Source organism: Camarhynchus parvulus, chromosome 21 (genome assembly GCF_901933205.1).
Source record: "Camarhynchus parvulus chromosome 21, STF_HiC, whole genome shotgun sequence".
Classification (NCBI taxonomy): Eukaryota; Metazoa; Chordata; class Aves; order Passeriformes; family Thraupidae; genus Camarhynchus; species Camarhynchus parvulus.
The window spans coordinates 3858146-3876994 of NC_044591.1; the positions used below are offsets into that span (position 1 = coordinate 3858146).

At 54.5% G+C, this 18849-nt stretch overlaps 2 protein-coding genes across 2 annotated transcripts; both read left to right on the forward strand.

Moving 5' to 3' along the window:
* The first annotated feature begins 816 nt into the window (after positions 1–816).
* Positions 817–16344, forward strand: TMEM51 (transmembrane protein 51). Its single transcript, XM_030964046.1, has 4 exons — positions 817–1185; positions 4486–4633; positions 13239–13656; positions 15249–16344. The coding sequence occupies exons 1-4, from the start codon at positions 817–819 to the stop codon at positions 15658–15660; spliced, it is 1347 nt and encodes a 448-aa protein (XP_030819906.1). The 3' UTR covers positions 15661–16344.
* A 1503-nt stretch (positions 16345–17847) lies between these two features.
* On the forward strand, positions 17848–18716 carry MRPS16 (mitochondrial ribosomal protein S16). Its single transcript, XM_030963833.1, has 3 exons — positions 17848–17903; positions 17981–18238; positions 18315–18716. The coding sequence occupies exons 1-3, from the start codon at positions 17891–17893 to the stop codon at positions 18452–18454; spliced, it is 411 nt and encodes a 136-aa protein (XP_030819693.1). The 5' UTR covers positions 17848–17890; the 3' UTR covers positions 18455–18716.
* Positions 18717–18849: the final 133 nt, after the last annotated feature.

An 18849-nucleotide genomic window follows, 5' to 3' on the forward strand; every position in this document is an offset into this window, starting at 1 on the left:
TTGCCCTGGTAACCTGTGGATCAGGAATGGGGTTGAGAGGTCACAGCAGGGAAACAGGGTTGAGTCTGGGACATTTCCTGCCTCTACACTGACTCACCCCATAGCTTTAGTTGGTGATCTCCCCAGGCTGGATTTTTGGTGATAAAGAGCTAAACTGATGTACCCCAAACAGCTGAATCAACATCAGGAGGTTGGTGAGGTTTGGCATGGGGTGGGTCACAGAGTGTGGGTGACGGTGATCTCCCCAAAAGCTGATGTCAAGGACTGCTGCTGAGGCTGCTGGTTTATTGCTCAGAACTGCTAAAAAATTGGGAATGTGCCTGTCATTAATTCACCTGTTTTCAGTGTTTTCCCTGGAGGAGTTTTCCCCTGGTGTTGCTGTTACACAGCCAGCACTGGAAGTGTGGTTGAGCCCTCACCTGCGCAGCCCAGGGGATGCAGCCATGCCTGATGGTGTCCCTCACTGCAGACCTCTTTTGGGACATCCTGCTCTGCCACCCTCCCTGCAGCTGTCCCCACATCAGCCCCTGTCTCACCTTCCCACTGCCCCAACCTGACACAGCCATGAGCATCAGCAGAGCACGAGTGGCTCCACTCCATCCAACCAGGACACTGGAGCTGCAACAAGGCCTCCTATCCAGGTAAGGTTTCCTTGGAGTTTTATCACTGCTGGTGATTGATCCTCCAGCATTTTCCTGGTTTTGGACAACAGCTCTCATTCACAACCTGCTCTAAATTTTGAACAGCTACATTAATCTCTGCTCAGCTTTTAAATAACCAGGTACACAACACCACTGTAGCCCTTCTTTTCCAGCTATGTCCTCCTCAATCCCTGGCTCTCCTATTCCCAAGTCCTGCCCAAGCCAGAGCTTCACCACTGGGATGCAGCAGCCCTGGAGCAGCTCCAGGAGGAAGCAGCAGGTTATTTACTATTATTACAGTGAACACAGTGCCTTTATTTACACAGTTTTCCAGCTGCAGACGTGCGAGTGCTCGAAGCAGCAGCCGCTGACCTGGCACGGTGGTTGGACCGGTTGGACCGGCACCGCCAGGTCCCGGCAGCCCCGGGGACACCGGATCCTCACCCCGCCAGGAGGGGCTGGCAGGTCACACCCTCCCACCGGGAACGTGTGGAAATGCCTCCCAAGCAGCTGCTTTTCCTCTTTTTCCCCACTTGCATGGCAGGTTCCCAGCCTGCAGCCCGGCAGGGACTCTAAATTGGGGTGCAGGAACTAAAGCATGAGGAAGAGAGAGAAAAGTATGGAGCAGTGTGTGTGGGCTGGGATGGGATCTGAGGAAACCCATCATGGAGCAGGCTGGGATGGGCTTTCATCCTGGGGGCAAAGCTGGGGCCCTGCCATGTTCCATTATACATCATATTTTTATGATGTATAGATATATTTATCTATATTTTTATATATCTATTTATATATATTTATTTATATCTAATCATATTATTATTTATTTATATCTATATCATATATATCTATTTATTTATACATCATATTTATATGATGAATAGATATAGATGTATATTATATTTCTGGCATTTATTAGCTGTTAACATTGTGACAGCTGTGACATCTCATATATGTCAGTAATACATTTAAATGGATTTACAACATGCCAAGTATATACTGTTTCATGTGGAATTTGCAATATGGCATCTTTCTAAAATATTATAATGCTATTTAAAATCATGTCATCTGAATTGGTCTGGCCACATGACTTCCACTGAAGAAGGAATATCCCATGCTCTACAGCCCTTCACACATTAGGATAAATACAGAGTTTAAACAAAGAAAACTGTGGGGATGTGAAGAAGCTTGGTAAAGGGAGGGAAAGGGCTAATGGAAAGGGCAAACATTTATCTGTGATGAAGTTGTTAACTCTATTATTCATCAAATCACAGAATAGTTTGAATCAGAAGAGACCTTAGAGAAAATTTCATCCCACCAGGGACACCTCCCACTATCCCAGTTTGCTCTAAACCTCATCCAGCCCAGCCTTGGACACTTCTAGGGATGAAGCAGCCACAGGTTCTCTGAGCACCCTGTGCCAGGGCTTCCCCACCCTCACAAGGAAAAATTTCTTCCTCATATCTAATCTAGATCTGCACTCTGCCAGTTTGATCCCATATCACCTTGTCCTATCATTCCATGGCTTTATAATATAATAATATTACAGTATGTGATTGTGCATTTTGGTGGCTCTACTGACCTGACTCCCGGGGATGGGCTTTACAAGATAATAATATTACAGTATAATATAAATGTGCAGTTTGGTGGCTCTACTGACCTGACTCCCAGGGATGGGCTTTATCCCTTTCAGGACAAGCCATCCAGCCATGGGTATCCAGGGGTCAGTTGGAGCAGTGCTTTTGCCTCACTGTTGGGAAGTTTTGGAGGAATTCAGGACTTCCACTGTTGACTTTAACATACATGTTGAGCACCTTTGAGCAGGAAAAAGCAGGGAAATTTGCCACTGAGCAATTTCTAAGGCAGGATAATGTGAGCTCCTGGCACCTCTGCACGTAGCAGGGCATCAGATGCTCCTCTGAAAGGCCCTTTTTGTTGCCTGCTGGTGGCTCTGGTGGGGCTCCAGTTTCCACCTTGGCATTCCTGTGCTCTGTACCCTGCATACCTGGCTGGATAATCACCCTGGAAAAGTCCCAGCCTGGGACTGGGCAGGGAGTTTTTGCAGGGGGAAGATTTGAGCTGCCAGAGATAAACCCCCACACTGGGATGGCTGCAGAGCTGGAAAGGGAAAGGAGCCCAAGGGATGGATGTGAATACATTATCCCACAGAGAATGCGTGTCAGGGAGAGGCAGGTGCTTTAGCAGCCATCCAAGGGGTGAAGGCAAGCCCCCCTTCCTTGCTCCTGCTCCAGTGCCACTGAAAAGCCCATTCCTGGCCAATATTCAGCTTTGTGGAGTGGGAACCCGATGAGCCAGGTTATGAATGTCCCCTCTGTGCTCACAGTCCCCAGGGCCTCTGCAGGGGGGTGACCTGGCTCGGGCAGGAGCTCTCCCTGCGCCGGATTGGTGACAGTCACTGTGTGAAGTCCATGTTCCCCCCCTTTCCTACAGAGAAAACAATTCCCTGTTATGTCTCCTGACCGCCAGAGCTGCTTGCGATCTCAGGTTTGTGTTTGACACAGGAAGGTGGAGAAGGAGAGGGGGAAATCCACCTCATGTGGGGCGAATTTGCCTGAGCCAGGGGCCAAGTGGAAAAATGCAAAACAATCCATCCAAAAAAATGCAGTTATGTTTAATAATTATTTCTTTTTATGGCACAGCTCTCGGAATTGCCCTTTGATTAGAGGGGGCAGGTATCACGGGCAGGTGAGTCAGTGGAAAATACCATCAGCTCCATGTGGGATTGTGCTGGTAGGGAGAGATGTAGGGAAGCAGCGGGGCTTTCCCAAGCATCCTGAACACCAGTGGCCCCAAGGCAGGGCTGTGGAGCTGAGTCACGCCAGGTGATGTGACAAGTTTCATTTGGTTCACGGTGGCTTTTGCCTCCACAAGGTCTCACAGGGCTTAAGGGACAGGAAAAACTGCAGTGGCTGGTCCAGCAGCATAGTGATGCAGTTTTTTTTGCTTGGATCAGGAAAAAACCCACCCTGAGTATCATCTCTAACAGGATTTGAGTCCTTGGTGGTGTTTATTATTACAGCTGGGTGTGAGAAGAGCCTGGAAAAACACATCCTCATTGCTGCTGGGATGGCAGCCAAGGAGAGGTGACACTGGACACGGCGTTAGTTGCACTGAGGTTTGCCAGAGCCCAGCTCTGCTCCCTGTGGCTCAGTCTGGAAACCATGGGAATGTCTGGCTATGAGGCCAAGGCGTGTGGCCAGGAGCCATGGGGAGGGCTGTGCCTGAAACTGCTCTTCCCAGCACACGAGTAGTTAACTGGGAATGTTTATAGAGGGCAGCAGTCTGATAAAAAGAGCTTTTCCTGTGAGTGCAAGCTTGGCTCTGCTCTGTTGAATGCAGTAATGAGCCTGAGTGGAGTTCATCAAAATGGGGCTTCTGCACACAAAGCTTGGGACTGATTGGGTGACAGCTCTGCTCAGTGCTACAAGAGTTTTACAAAGCAGGTCCATCGAAAGATGGATTTTAAACTGTAGAATAAGAACTAAAAGTTTCATTAGGTGTTGGGAATAGATTTTTCCATGGGAGGATGGTGAGGCCCTAGCTCACGTTACCCAGAGCAGCTGTGGCTGCCCCATCCCTAAAGTGTCCAAGGCCAGGTTGGATGAGGCGTGGAACAACCTGGGATAGTGGAAGGTGTCCCTGGACATGGCAGGGATGTGCTTTAAGATCCTTTCCAACCCAAACCATTCCGGGATCCTTTGAAAGCAACGATGCGGGGCTGTGATGCATCGAGCAGGGGCTGCAAGAGCTCCGAGGGGGTGACGCGATCGGCATCCCCAGTGTGACCCACGCCTGCTTCTGGGGGTCTCCCTATTGTTTTTGGAAGTCTCAGTTCCGCCCCTCCGCGGTTTCCCGGAACGGAGCCCGGTGCCCGGGGCGGGAGCGGCGGGGCCGGTCCCGGGAAGCGCCGCCCCGGAGGCCGGGCCGGGGAGGGCGGAGCGGCCCCGCCGGACCCACCGCAGCCGCTGCCGGAGGTACGTGGGGTCGGGGGAGCCGGGAGGGGACGGGACCCTCTGTTCTGGGACCCCTCGGAGCTCTGGGAACGGGAGCGGGAGCGGGCTGGGCTCAGTCCCGCCGGAAACCGGACCGGGAACGGGATCGCGAACGGGACCGGAGGGGAGTCGGAGCCGAGTCCGGCTCGGGCTGAGCTGGAATCACTTCCAGAGCTCGGGAAAACACCTGCAGAGAGGGGGGAGCACCCCTCAAAGCGGGAGCAAACACCCCTCAAAGCAGCAGCAAACACTCCTCAAAGCAGGAACACCCCTCAAAGCAGGAGCAAACACCCCTCAAAGCAGGAGCAAAGACCCCTCAAAGCAGCAGCAAACACCCCTCAAAGCAGGAACACCCCTCAAAGCAGCAGCAAACACTCCTCAAAGCAGGAACACCCCTCAAAGCAGGAACACCCCTCAAAGCGGGAGCAAACACCCCTCAAAGCAGCAGCAAACACCCCTCAAAGCAGGAGCAAAGACCCCTCAAAGCAGCAGCAAACACCCCTCAAAGCAGGAGCAAACAGTCCCAGAGCGGGGACGCGCGTGAGGGAGTGAGTAGGAGCGTGAGGGAGTGGGAGCGGCGGTGTGTGGGGAGCGGCGGGGCCTTGGGGACACCCCTTGGGGACACTTGGGCTTGGGGCGCCTCGTCAGCCCTGACAGGCACCGGGCTGGCCGTGCTGAGAGCGGGGGAAGAGTGGCTGTGGTTTGGGGAGCCATCAGCTGGCGCTCTGACGGAGGATCTGCAGCAAGGAGGGCGCCAGGGCATCCCCCCCGCCGAACCCGGGCCGCTGCCGTGCCCACAGGAGCGGCACACGGATCCCGAGCCCGCGGTGGCCGTGCCCGGGAAGGTGCAGGAGCGCTGTGCGAGCCAGGCTGTCGGGAGAGCAAACAAAGCCCAGGAGAAGGACATTCCCTCAGGCCGGGTGGGGGCCGGGCGGTCCGTGAGCCCAGCGCCGGGGCTCGGCCCTTCCTATGGTGCCATTGCCGCCCATGGAGGAACGGTCTGGAGCTTTGAGGGGCTCGGCAAACCCACGATGTCTCCCAAGCGTGTCCAGAGTGGTTGTACGCTGATTTTGGATTTTTGGTGGGGATGTGCGTCGCTGAGCACAGCATAGCTGGGGTTGTTGGGAAGTGTGGATGTGTGAGCAGAAACCAGCTGCTGCATGAGCTTGTCCCGTGTGAGATGGGTCACCCTTGGCTCTGTGTGGTGGACAGAGCGTGGTGAGCTGAAGCTGCACCTGGAGGTGTGGTCCTGGCTTTCCTGCTCCTTAAAGCCTCTCTGGAGCAGACCTAGGCCACTGCCAGATGGGATGCTGGCACAACACATCCCTCTACAACAAACCCAAGCATCCTGCAACTGTCCACAGCCCTGGATGTCCTGGCATGAGAGCCAGAAAGGGAAAACCTCCCAGGTGTCAGCGAAGAACATGTGGGTGTGGGGCTGGTGAGCCCAGCCCTGGACTCGGGTGACTCGGAAGTATGTGAAACACCTTTGATTTTCGCTGTGTAATTACATGGCTTGGAAAGCCCTTGGGAAGGGAAGTGGCTGGGGAAGGAGGAATGTTTGGCCACCGGTGCCCTGGAGAGAGCTGAGTGCCGGTGCCTGGCGCCGTGGCGGTGCTGTAGGAGATGCCAGAGGGCCGGGGCTGGGCAGGGCTGTCTGCCTGCCCTCCTGCCTGGAGCCGGGGAGGAGGGATCCCTCCAGCAGCCCAGCTATGTGTCTGCCTCCCCGTGCTGCTCCATGCTTTTCTCATTCCCAGTGTATTTCACGGGCAGAAACTCATGTCAGGGCTTTTGCTAAATATCCTGTGTGAGCAGTGCAGGTGGCTTGGAGCAATATAATCCCCAGCAAACCTCCATCCATGTCAAAATACCTGTGCCCACCTTGCGGAACACGGCTGCTCTGAGCCTGGCTGCTCCGTGTCGCTTGGCTGCTCCCTGTCCCCAGGCTGGCTCTGTGCCCTCCAGCATCACCACTCACTCCCTTCCTGCCCTGGGGGCTGTTTGGCTGGCCACAGTGGGTTTTCTTTGGTTGGAAAAGCATGAGAAGAGGTGATGCTGTGTTGGGGCAAAACACATTGCTGGAAATCCAGGCAGAGGATGAGGAAGGAGGTGCTGGTGAGGCTGATGGCAGCCAGTGAGAAGTGCCAGGTTAGTGGCTTGCAGGAAGGGGAGATGATCACCCAGGGGCTCCAGAGGTGCTTAAAGCACTCCAGAAGGGCTGGGAGGAAGCAGGAATGCTGGGTTCCCCTTTGGAGGACATCAGAAGGGCAGGTGGATAATGTCTCCCTGTGCTGGAAGGCTCTGGAGGAGGGTGTGTTTGTCTGGGTGTTACCTGGGGAGAGGTCCCAGAACAAAAACCAGGGGGAGGCTGTGGAGGAATGGCTTTATCTCAGCTGAAACAGCAGATTAGGATTAAAAAAAAAAAAAAATTCCAAACTCTGAGGTGCAAAGTGGTGTCCAAAGGAAAGCAGGAAGAGAAAGAATCGAAGTGCTGGGATTTTCCCTGGCAGGCGTGCTTTCCCAGGCCTAGGTGCACAAGGAATTCAGCTCCTGGAGAGAGGTGAGCATCACTGTTGCCTGGAAAATAGAACAGATCTTCCCAACAACATTAGAGTGGATGCAAAAGCAAAGCTTTACTTGAAAGCTTTCAGGTACACAATATGGCAAAAATCACACATGGTATAGTAATTGTACAATTTTTATAAGGTTACTTGATTAGTATACCTATCATATACTCTCCAATTAAAAGGTTAGTTGATTAGGTAGTGATTCCAGGGTCCTGCCACACTTGAAGCAGTCCAGAGGCTTTTTTTTTTGCTCTACTTTTGTTTTGTCTGGTCCAGATTCTGTTTGGAAAACAGGACATCCTTGTAGTTGATTCTCTTCTTGGAATAAGACTAAACAGTATTTTGGGAAAGTGTATCTAAGGTTAGCTTATTGTTCCTAAATGTAGAGAGGAAAGATAGGAAAAGTACTGGGAGTTACAGCCATGCATTAACAATCTACAAAGCTACAAATGGTAGAAATATGTGAAAAATATTAAATATATTTTATATTAAATATATGAAAAATATTAAAAGCTAAAATCCTTAGGCATCACCCCAAGCCCCCTGCCTGGTTTAGCAGAGCTGGGCCTGGGAGCATTAGTGTGGCAGTTGGTCCCAGTGCCAGTCACAGAGGCTGGAGCAGGAAAAGCCCCAGAACAGTGTTTACACAGCAACCAGGACACAGCCAGGGCTCACTGACCTGCCCAGAGCAGTGCCAGCGTGGCCTGGGTGGCCACGGCAGCATTGTCCCCAGGAACAAATGGCAATGTCCTCAAACACAAATGTAAAAGGACTCCCTGTCCATTGCCACTGCAGCAGGCACTGCTTGGGTGGATATAATGGAATTATGGGGAGAAGCAGTCTGGGAGGCAGTTTCTTGTATCTCAGTGACAAAGGCCAAGGTGGTGGCTGCTGCACAGTCCTGATTGCAGCTCTGCAGTTTGGCTACCGTGCCCTGTGTGATCTGGGCCACTTCAGAAACCCTTGGCGGCTGTGCCCACAATTCCCAGGGACGCAGCAGAGGCAGGTGCACATGGCTTGGGAATGGTCAGGCACAGCTTTGTGGAAATGGGGTGTTTTGTGGGTCACTGTTGTTCTGCTGTGGAGGCCACGGCCAGCAGGGTGGATTGCAGCAATCTGAGCCTGGGAATGGGCTTTGCCCTTGTTTTGCAGGAAGTGGCAGAGCTGGGGGCCCTGGGCTCCCTCTGGAGCAGGAGAGCCTTGGGCAAGGTTTGAGGAAAACATCACTGCTCCCCCAGTGCTGCCTACAAGGTACTGGGGAGGGGTTGTTAAAAATTAAATTTAAGAAAGAGGGTAAAATAACTCTTAAGTGTCTGTAGGGAATGCTGTGGGCAATGGAGATGTGGATGTGTTCTTTTGTGCTCTAGACAGGAAGTGTAAGCAAAATGTGGAAAAGCCCTGATAGTCTGTGTGGGGCTGTCCCTGCAGATTCCTATTCCCTCGTGAGATGCTCTAAAATGGGTTGGGATTTGTCCAAAAGATCAGAAATTGCCTAAATCAGCAGCAGTGCTTCTTTTTGTGACTCAGCTGGATTTCTCTGGCTATTCCCTGCATCCCCTGGGCTGCAGCTGGCCAGCAACATCCCTGTTCCTGGGCAGGGCTAACAGGGGCAGCAAGAAGGGACAAAAAGAGAGAAACCATGGCAGGGAGCTGGAAGTAGATGGTCTTTAAGATCCCTTCCAAACCCAAACATGCTGAGACTCTGTGAAAATAACCTCCCAAGTCCTGACCTGTTGCTTTTTAGAGCCCCACATGGAGTTTTGTGTTCCTGGTGGGTTGAACGCCTGTGTAACACACCAGGCTGTGGCCATTGCAGGAACAAGCTCCTGGAGATGTGCCTGGCCAGCAATTAGCAGGGAAGGAGGTTAATGAGCAGGTTCTCTGGGTGGAAGCATGAAGATGAAGGTAGAGCCTTGTAATCTAACAGAGAGGAGACTGGAATCTTCAGATGGTTGGGGAACGGGTTTATTTTCCCCAGAATTTTCCAGAACATTAGCTGTGTGACTGGTGATGGAGTCACAGGCTGGGTTTTGGAGGCAGCTCTGAGGGGCTGTGTCACTCCGGGGAGTGAGGAAGCCCTGGAGCTCATCCCATGTCTGGTGACTGCGTGGGGGTTCGACCTGTTCCCTGGACTGCAGCCTCACCTCCCGTGATCCTGTGACAAAGGTGCTGCTGCTGGAGCGTGAGCGGGAAGGTGATGTCATGGCAGGGAAAAATCCAAAGGTTGTGGAGGGCAGAGGAGCGTGGGCGCTGTGAGGGCAGCAGGGGGTGTCGGGCTTCCTCGTGAGTCACCAGCAGGGCCACAGCTCCTCCCGGGGCGCCGGGATGGGGAACACGATCCGGGCTGACCCTGTCGGGGGGTCTGGGTCCCATGGAGGGAAAACTGTTCCTGCTGCTGCTCCACCTGGCAGCCGTGCCAAAGCCTTCGGGGCATGTGGTGCTGAGAACGGGCTTATCCCGAACCTTCCCGTGCCCAATTAACACTTGAAGATGTTGCAAGAGCATCCCGGAAGGGCTCGGCAGCTGCAGGAGCAGGGCAGAGGTGCGGGAAGGCCGGAGGAGGTGTGCATGCCCCCGGGCTGGTGCTGGAGGAGTTTAATGGTTTGGAGATCCTGGTGTAAATCATTGCCAGGGCAGGGCACGAGCAGGGAATGGGATGGACAGGGTCTGGTTTGCAAGGAAAAGGGAAGGGGGCTCTAGGGGCTGAAAAACTCGGGCATTGCTCACCAGCCTGATGGGGGGACAAACTTTTTACAGGGCCTGCTGTGAAAGGACAAGGGAAGGTAATTTTAAAGTCAAAGAAGGATAGTTTGGACTGGATATTTAGGAAGAAATTCTTCCCTGTGAGGGTGGTGAGGCTCTGGCACAGGGTGCCCAGAGAAGCTGTGGCTGCCCCATCCATAGGAGTATTCAAGGCCAGGTTGGATGGAGCTTGGAGCAACCTGGGATAGTGGAAGCTGTCCCTGCCCATGGCAGAGAGGATGAGATGATCTTTAAGGTCCCTCCAACCCAAACCATTCTGTGGTGCTGGGATGAGGTTCCAGACAGTGCTGGAGCTGAGGCAGAGCCAGCAGCAGCTCCCTTCCCAGGATACTGACGTCAGGGCACTGTTGGAGCAGCGATAGGAACAGCTCTGGGAAGCCAGGAGAGCAGCTAATTCAATGGAGACATAGACTGGAATAGCAAGTCTCCTGCTTTAATCTGATTGCTGGGCTGATGGGTAGCACTGCAATGGATCTGTAAAAAACTTCCAGGCACAGGGGTGACGTAGGAGCTGAAATCCTGCCCAGTTCCAGGACTGAGGTGCCTGAGGGGAGGCACAGAGGCGGTGAGCAGGCACAGAGATTTAGATGCCATGGGTGGATGTGACCAGCCATGTGTGTTCTGTGCCCACCGTGGGTGCAGTGCGATTTTCCTGCCCCGAGGCCATCACAGCTGTTCTCAAGTGAAGTCTTGGCTGGCTGATGTGTTTGTGGCAAGGATGGGAGCTCAGCTGGATCATCAGGTGAGGGGAAAACTCCACAGGGCTCAAGCAGAGAGCAAAACCTTTGTGTGGGAGGGCAGAGGGCAGTGCTGGTACCACCAGTGGCAGGATTGGAAACGCTTGGGTGGGAGGATGGCTCTTGGGATGCAGGTGAAGACATTTTGGGTGCAGTGCTTTCCACATCCTCAACAGCTGCTCACTAGGATGGAATTAAAGCTGGGCTCAGTGGGTTCCTTCCCCCAGGAGCACAGAGAACAGGAACCTGTGCTGGAGCTGGCATGGCAGGGAATGATGGGCTTGTCCCTGCCTGCCTCTGGCAGCTCCCACTGGGCTGGGATCAGCAGCTCCTGGGTGTCCCAGAACCCCAGAAACCCACGGCAGACAAGACTTTACCCTGCCCAGAGCCATGTGGGGCCAGGGCTGTGTGCAGAGGGGCTGGGACACCCCTCTGGGAGTCTCCCCGGCCGTGCTGGGGCACAGGCAGGGAAGTTCCTCCTCTCTGCAGATTCCTCCTCTCCAGGCTCACGTGCGTGTCTTTTCCTGCTGCAGCCACTCTGATTTCTGGGAGTGCTGTTTTATTCTGGCCCTTGACCCTGCAAACTGGGCATGCACTCAAGCTAAACAAGCAAATGTGAAACTTCTGAGCTCAGGAGGGTTGAGCTGAAGGGTGTGAGGGGGTGTGTGGATATAGCACCACTGACAGCACAGGCCACAGCCACCTCCAGCCCAGCCTGGCATAAAGAAGCCAGGGAGGGAAGGAGAGATCCCTGACATGGCACATCCATAAACCTGCACGGCTCACTGGGCTGGAGATGGGGCAGTTCTGCTGTGAGGATGCAAGCTGCCCACCCATGGGTCACTGGACCAGAGGCCAGGGAGGCAAGCGGGCAGGAAATGTGGCTCTGTGTGTTTATTTTTGGAAATCGAGCGCATTTGGTCCTGGTGACTTGGAGAACAGTCAGAGGAGGAGTTCCCAGCCGTGGCCTGGCTGGTTGGGAGTGTTCTGCTCGACATCCCTGAGGGATGCAGCTGGGGCACTCAGCACCAGTGTGTGCTGCTCCAGGGAGGGTGAGAGCCAGCCTGGAGTGAGCCTGGGCCCTACCAAGGGCTCACCATCCCGGCAGCCCTTGCCAGCAGCAGCCAGGGGAAACCTCGGGGTTGAGCTGGCTGGGAGGGAGGCAGTTTTGGTTTCTGTTCTCTGGGCAGGAAGGCGTTCCAGGGCAGGCAGCCAGTGCCGTGAGGAGCCCTGCTCCCTCCAAAACAGGGGGAGAGGAGAAGCTGTTCAGCTAGAGGGGTGTTTCTGAGCACTTCCAGGTTGGTTTGCGTTGACAACAGCTCTTGAAATTGATTTTGATGGCCTTCTTTTGGTGCTGTGAAGCTGTCAGTTATTACGCTCCTAAGGACAGGCAACCTAAGCCCTTAGCAAATATCAGTGATTGGATTGCTTTCAAAGGTTGGTGGATATTACAGCTGAGAAAGTAGAGAAGGATGGGGATGAGGAAGGATCCAGGAAGGATCTACCCTGCTCTATCCTGACATGAACTCCTCAGCTTGAGGAGAGATGACTGAGATTTGTGAGATGGTCAGGTTCAGGGAGTGGTGCTTGGGGTGATGGGTGGTTTGTTAGGTGGGGGTTTATTGATACCAATGACAGGAGTTTAGGTGGGATGATTAAGGAGAAGGTGAGTCGTGAATAAGCATGATAAAAAATCAGGGGCTGGGGTTTAGGTGAGGCACACCATTAAGGAGGGGGAGAGCCCTCTTTCTTTAGCTTAAAAGGCTAATGCTGGTGTGACCGTGTTCACAGGGGTCCAAGGAAGAGGGAAGAGATGAGGATCTGACTCCATGTTTCAGAAGGCTTGATTTATTATTTTATTATGTATATTATATTAAAACTATACTAAGAAATAGAAGAAAGGATTTAATCAGAAGGCTGGCTAAGAATAGAAAAAGAAAGAATGAATAACAAAGGCTTGTGTCTGGGACAGAGTCTGAGCCAGCTGACTGTAATTGGCCATTAATTAGAAACAACCAACATGGGCCAATCACATATCCACCTTTTGCATTCCACAGCAGCAGATAATCATTGTTTACATTTTGTTCCTGAGGCCTCTCAGCTTCTCAGGAGGAAAAATCCTAAGGAAAGGATTTTTCATAAAAGATGTCTGTGACATGCTGGCTCATAGCTTCTTAATGATTAGGATGATGCTAGGGAGGATCAGCTTGAGATTCCAGTGTCAGGTGGATAAGCTGGTGTGAGGTGGCTGCAGAGCCTTTGCTGTGTGCCATGCACTCACCACTCTCGTGTGGAGGAGTTTTGGACCAAGGTGATGTGGGATGGGAGAGTGCCTTGTTGTGTTATTATGAGCATGTATAGGGTGTATGAGGCGGTGAGTAGGATTGGGGCTCCTGTTAGGATAATCGTGAAGGCGGATCAGTTGAAAAGTGCAATTACAATAGTTAGTTCTGCTATGAGGTTTGTTGGTGATGGAGTGGTGATGGAGTCACACCCTGGTTTTTTCCCCTGTGCCCCCAGAGCTCTCATGCCAGCAGGGCTGCAGCCCCCGTGCCCCGAGCCATGCGGTGACAGTGACGTGGGCACAGCCCCCCGCAGCCATGGCCCAGTCCCGGGCCAACGGCTCCCACTACGCCCTGACGGCCATCGGGCTGGGCATGCTGGTGCTGGGCATCATCATGGCCGTGTGGAACCTGGTGCCCGGCTTCGGCCCCCCCGACAAACCCGGCAGCAACAGCAGCAAACCCGACCGTGGCTCCGGCGGCATCCTCAAGAGCAAAACCTTCTCGGTGGCCTACGTGCTGGTGGGGGCCGGGCTGCTGCTGCTCCTGCTCTCCCTGTGCCTCAACGTCCGCGACAAGAAGAGGCAGAGCGAGGAGCTCTCCATTGCTCACGTGCAGCGCCAGGTGTCTGCGGAGCCCTCGCAGCAGGAGGACAGGTGAGGAGGGGTTTGGGGACAAAGGGAGAGGGATTGGGGGTGGGAATGAAGCCAAGGGATGTTGTTACTCAGGAGGATCTGGAGTGTCACTCTGATTTTCTAAGATTTTCTAAGCCTTCTGATGTTTACATTCTTGTAGTGAACTTTCTCACACACTTTCTGTAAATAACTCATTGTTTTGCATTCTTTTATAGAAGAAGAGAAAATTGATAGATTGTTGGTTTGTCCAGTGCCATTGGAGAGGTGGCACTGTCACCCTCCAACCGCTGTCACTCTTAGAAAACTATAAATGTTAGAGTCAGAAAATAAACTTCCCTTGTTTCTTCACCTTGAGAGCAGCAGTGTGCGCTTGTGTTCTTTCGTGTCCCATAGCGACATCGGAGGAAGGCAGCGTGTGCTGAAATAAGGAAGCACAGACCATAGTTAGGGGTTTTGGTGTGTCCTGGAGATGGGAAAGGAATGAGCCCAGCTGCATTTCTGCAGCTGTGAGCCCTGTTGGTGTGTGAGGTGGGGTCTAGGCAGAGCTGAGGCCAGGGCAGCGCTGGGAGAGGTGCCACTCCTGGCTGGGCTGGCACACAGGAGCGAGCTGAGGGAGTCTGAGCAGGATCCTGGGTGACACAGAGAGCAGGAGGCACAGAGAGCGGCCAGATGGCATATAATGGAGAAGGGCAAAAACTATTTCTGGTGGGGTGGGGTGGTTTTATTCTTCCCTCTCCATCCCCTTCCCAAATGAAGCTGTGCTACCCAGACGTAACTCATAACGCAGGAGAGGGGCTGGCTCTGCCTGGCTGGGTGCAGCCAAGGTGCCCAAGAGCCTTGGAGCCTGGCCTTGGAGTTTAGACCTGGTGAAAGTCTGCAGGGCTCAGCTGTTTGCTCAGGGAGTTTTGTGGGGCAGAGCAAAGGCTGCTGCCACAGCAGGCACAGGCTGGACAAACACAGGCACGGGGGAAGTGCTCCCTGTGCAGAGAGAGGCAGGGGAGCACTGAGACAGTGTGGGGTGCAGGGGGACAGGAGGGGACAATGGCTCTGCTGGCTCTGGTCAGGGTCTGACGAGAGATCATCAGAGAAAACTGATTTTTTATATTTAATTGGAGAAAACTGATTTTTTATGTTTAATTGGAAAGTTAAGTTCAGAATGCCAAAGAAATGGCAAATATTGTGTGCAGGTACCTGTGCCTAGATGGTGGCACAGAGTTGAATCTCTTTGCAGAAAAACCCAAGGTACCCAACCCATAAGACATCAACAAAGACAGAGGGCTGATGTCCTTTTCTAACATATTTTGACTGATTTTTGTGAGTGGAGGAGAGGAGAGAAACTGATGTTCTCTTGAGAGAAGAAATCACTGCTGGGCAACAGAGAAGGGTCTGTGGGCAGAGAAAGTGATGATCAACTATGGCCATAAGTCACAAGAAAATAAAATCTGTCTGAACTTGGCTGGGGTCACTATTTATTCTGTCAAGCAAAAGGAAACTGGAATATAATGGAGAAGGGCAAAAACTATTTCTGGTGGGGTGGGGTGGTTTTATTCTTCCCTCCCCATCCCTTTCCCAAATGTAGCTGTGCTACCCAGACTTAACTCTTTCCCCTCCAGCCAAGAAGAGGATGAAGACGTCTCCTCCCAATATTACGTGCCCAGCTACGAGGAGGTGATGAACACGGGCTACTCCGAGCCCAGAGACTCGGACAGGAGCAACAGGCTCAGCGTGTCCCTGCCCTCCTACGAGTCCCTGGCGGGGCTGGAGGAGGGCGGAGCGGCCCCGGGGGCGGCGGGCGCGGAGCCCGGCCCGGAGCGGCCGCCCAGCCGGCACAGCTCCCGCCTCAGCAAGCGCCTCAAGCCCCTCAAGGTGCGCAGGATCAAGTCAGAGAAGCTGCACCTGAAGGACATCAGGCTAAACCTGGCGCAGGGCAACAGCAGCGTCCCTATCACCATAGAGCCCCTCACCCCTCCGCCCAAGTATGAGGAGATCCAGGAGAAAATGCCAGTGGGCCAGCAAATGCCTTAAAAAAAAAAAAGAAGAGGAATCTGTGATGCTGCTTGGTTGAGGGTTTTTTTAAACCCACCGTGCCAAGAGGGGGTTGGTGTGTGGGGGCAGAAGCAGCCAGGGCTCCCTGGAAGCTGCCACGTGGAGGACGTGCTGTGGCACAAGGATGGGACTCGTTTTCCCTGGGACTGGGTTTTACAAAAGACTGTGGGGAAAGAAACCTGAACACCACAAGTTCTGCTGCTGTGAAGTAAATGAAGGCTGGACATGCCAAAAGTGTCACTTGTGGTGTTTGAAATGAGACCACCCAGTGCATCCTCTCATCTCCTCTCCCCCTCTCTTCCAGCAAGACTTTTCCAAGCCACCAAACTGATGTTGCAGAAGGATTTTCCAAGTGGGAAAGTGAAACGTTTCTTTTTTTGGGTGTCTTTTCTTTCTGAGGAAGGGGAAGCACATTGCCAGAGAGGCACCAGGGCTCTTCCTGGCTCCCAGCTGGGCTGGGCTGGTGCCCTGAGCCAGCCCTGACTCCTGCCAAGGTCTCTGCTGGCTGGTGGGAAGCAGCTGAAAGGGGCCTCCTGGATCTCTTGCCTCTGCTGCTTTCCCTGTTTTGTGCTCCATTCGAGGCAAGGGGGTGACTGGGGGGCTGGGAGCTGCGTGTGCCAGAGCCAGGGCTGAAACCACTGCTGAGCATCCTGTGCAGGCAGGCTGGTCTGAATAAATGTTTTGTATGTTGTGTTTGCTGTGTGTTTTGTACATTGTGTGTGTGTTTTGTCCATTTTGTGTGTGTTTTTTACATTGTGTACACTCTGTGTGTGTTGTGTACTCGTGCATGGTTGGCCCTTCCCAAGGTTTGTGATCCATCAGCAGATGCTGCTCCGTGGGCATCCCCATCTCCAGCAGGGAGCTGTGTTGTGCTGCCAGGATTGTTACTTGGAAAAAGAAGAGGAAAAACCCTAAACTGATCAAAGCAAACAGGAAAAACTCAGCCAGGCAGGCAGCAGCATGGCCAAGGTTTCCAAGGCTACTGCAGCCACACTGCCAGCTGGGACACGGCTGCTTTTGGGGTCATTTTGTGCAATTCTGGTGCTTGAGTTGGTTGAACCACTTGTGGCTCAGGTTGTGTTGGGTGGGAGGTTCCTGAAGGAGAAGTTGGTTTCTTGGTGCAAGCCTTGCAGGTGAGGGGGCCGGGCAAGGTGAGCCTTTCCAAAGTGCTCAGGGTGTTTCCAGCTGGAATCCTACACCAGGACCATCGGGAGCCACAGAGGGGCTGACATCGTCCTGCAGGTGGGGCCGAGGCAGCTGAGCAGCATAAAACGGGAGGGGGATGGAGGGAAGGGGATGTGCAAAGTGTGGAGGTGCCAGTTTGTGCTGGGATTGATGGTCAGAAAAGGGGCTTGGCAAAGCAGGAATAACCTGGAGCCACCTCCAGCAGCGTCCCCTGCCTGTCCCTCGCCTGCTCCCAGTCTGCAGGGGGAGCAGATCGCCATGCAGCCCTGGAATTCTCCATCTCAGACAGCAGCTTCATCCTTCAGGACTTCAGCTCCCCCCAGGGCACCTTTGTCAGCTGCTGCCAGGTCAGGGTGAGGCCAGGGCACATCCTGAGCCTCGGCACCGGGAGCGTCCTGCGAGCTGGATGGGGCTGCCCAGGTGGGCTGGGGGTGCCCGGGGAAGGTGGATGGGTTCTGCTGCCCAGGGAAAGGTGCCCAGCAGAGCTGGGTGGGTTCTGCTGCCCAGGGAAGGCTCCAGAAGCAGGAACTCGCTCCCAGCTCCTCTGGGCAATCCCCGGGAAAGGCGAGGCGGGGCAAACGTAAAGCTGGAGCTCCCTCTGCTGAAGAAACTCGGGCAGTTTGGTAGGGAAAAGGAAAAGCATGGGATAGAGATGCACTGGCTAAGGTAGATCGGGATTTCTTATATTCTAAAATCTTGTGTATGATACAGCAGATACGGGGGATTATTTTAAAATCAATTTTTATATAAAGCGCAGTTTTTTGTCAACAGGTATAACAATGACAAACTCTGCAGTTTCAGTATTTTACACACACGCACACCGTCGCTGTGAATTTTCAGGCATTTTGGGGCCGTACCCTCCCTTTTTGGGGAGCCCGTGCCCCCCCGCTCCCCCGCAGCATCGCGGTGACGTTGCGATGCCCCGATGACGTCATCCCGCTCGGACTCCAACTCCCGGCAGCCACCGCGCTACTTCTGCCCCTTACGTCATCTCTGCGCGCCGCGCGCAGGCCGTGCCGCCGCCATGGTGCAGCTCGGTGAGTGCGGCGGGCCCGGAGCGGCCCCGCTCGGCCCGGCCCGGCCCGGCCGTGACCGCCCCGCGCTCTCTCCGCAGGGAGCCGCCTCCTGAGGGGCCGCGGCGGCCACGTCGTCATCCGCTTCGCGCTGGGGGGCTGCACCAACCGGCCGTTCTTCCGCATCGTGGCGGCCAACAGCCGGCGCGCCCGCGACGGGAAGTACCTGGAGCAGCTCGGCTGCCTGGACCCGCTGCCCAACGCGCACGGCGAGAAGGTGGCGGGGCTCAACCTGGAGCGGCTGCGCTACTGGCTGGGCTGCGGCGCGCAGCTCTCCCGGCCTGCCGAGAAGCTGCTGGGTAGGCCTGGGGGGAGCAGGGATGGGGGGCGGGAGGGCCGCGCTCGGTGCCGCTCTCACCGCGTCTCACCGGGCAGGGCTGGCGGGGTTCCTGCCGCTCCACCCCATGACGGTGACCGGCGCCGAGAGGCTGCGCCGGCGGCGACAGCGCGAGCAGCAACCGGAGGCTGCCCCTGCGGACGGCTCGGCCGAGCCCGGCACCGGCACCGCGGCCTGACACGGCCCGGCCGGCAGAGTCCCGAGCGGCCCCGGACTGCTGCGGCCTGTGTGTGCTCCGGCCCTGGACTGCACCGGCCCGGGACTGCTGCGGCCTGTGTGTGCTCCGGCCCGGGATTGCTCTCACCCGGGGCTGCTCCGGCCCCGGACTGCACCGGCCCAGGATTGCTCCAGTCCGGTGCTGCTCCAGCCTGCCCGGGCCCGAGGTCTCTCCCGCCCTGTCAGTGCATCTGACCCCATTAAAACGTTACCTCTGCACTCTGCACCGTCCCTCTGCTGCTTTCTCCAGACTCCTCTCGGTCAGGGCTCACCGCTGCCACGTGCAGTGCACAGAAGAGGCTTTGCTGCTCTCCTGCAGCTACAGGAGCGTTCCAGGAGGGAATTCCCCAGGTGTGC

What these genes read in the sequence shown, in the direction of transcription:
- TMEM51 (XM_030964046.1), top strand. Translation starts at nt 817, where the DNA reads ATGTCCTCCTCAATCCCTGGCTCTCCTATTCCCAAGTCCTGCCCAAGC. An exon ending in CACCGCAGCCGCTGCCGGAG is followed by an intron (nt 4,634 to 13,238) that starts GTACGTGGGGTC and finishes CTGTGCCCCCAG; the next exon opens with AGCTCTCATGCCAGCAGGGC. An exon ending in CCCTCGCAGCAGGAGGACAG is followed by an intron (nt 13,657 to 15,248) that starts GTGAGGAGGGGT and finishes TTTCCCCTCCAG; the next exon opens with CCAAGAAGAGGATGAAGACG.
- MRPS16 (XM_030963833.1), top strand. An exon ending in GCCTGCCGAGAAGCTGCTGG is followed by an intron (nt 18,239 to 18,314) that starts GTAGGCCTGGGG and finishes CTCACCGGGCAG; the next exon opens with GGCTGGCGGGGTTCCTGCCG.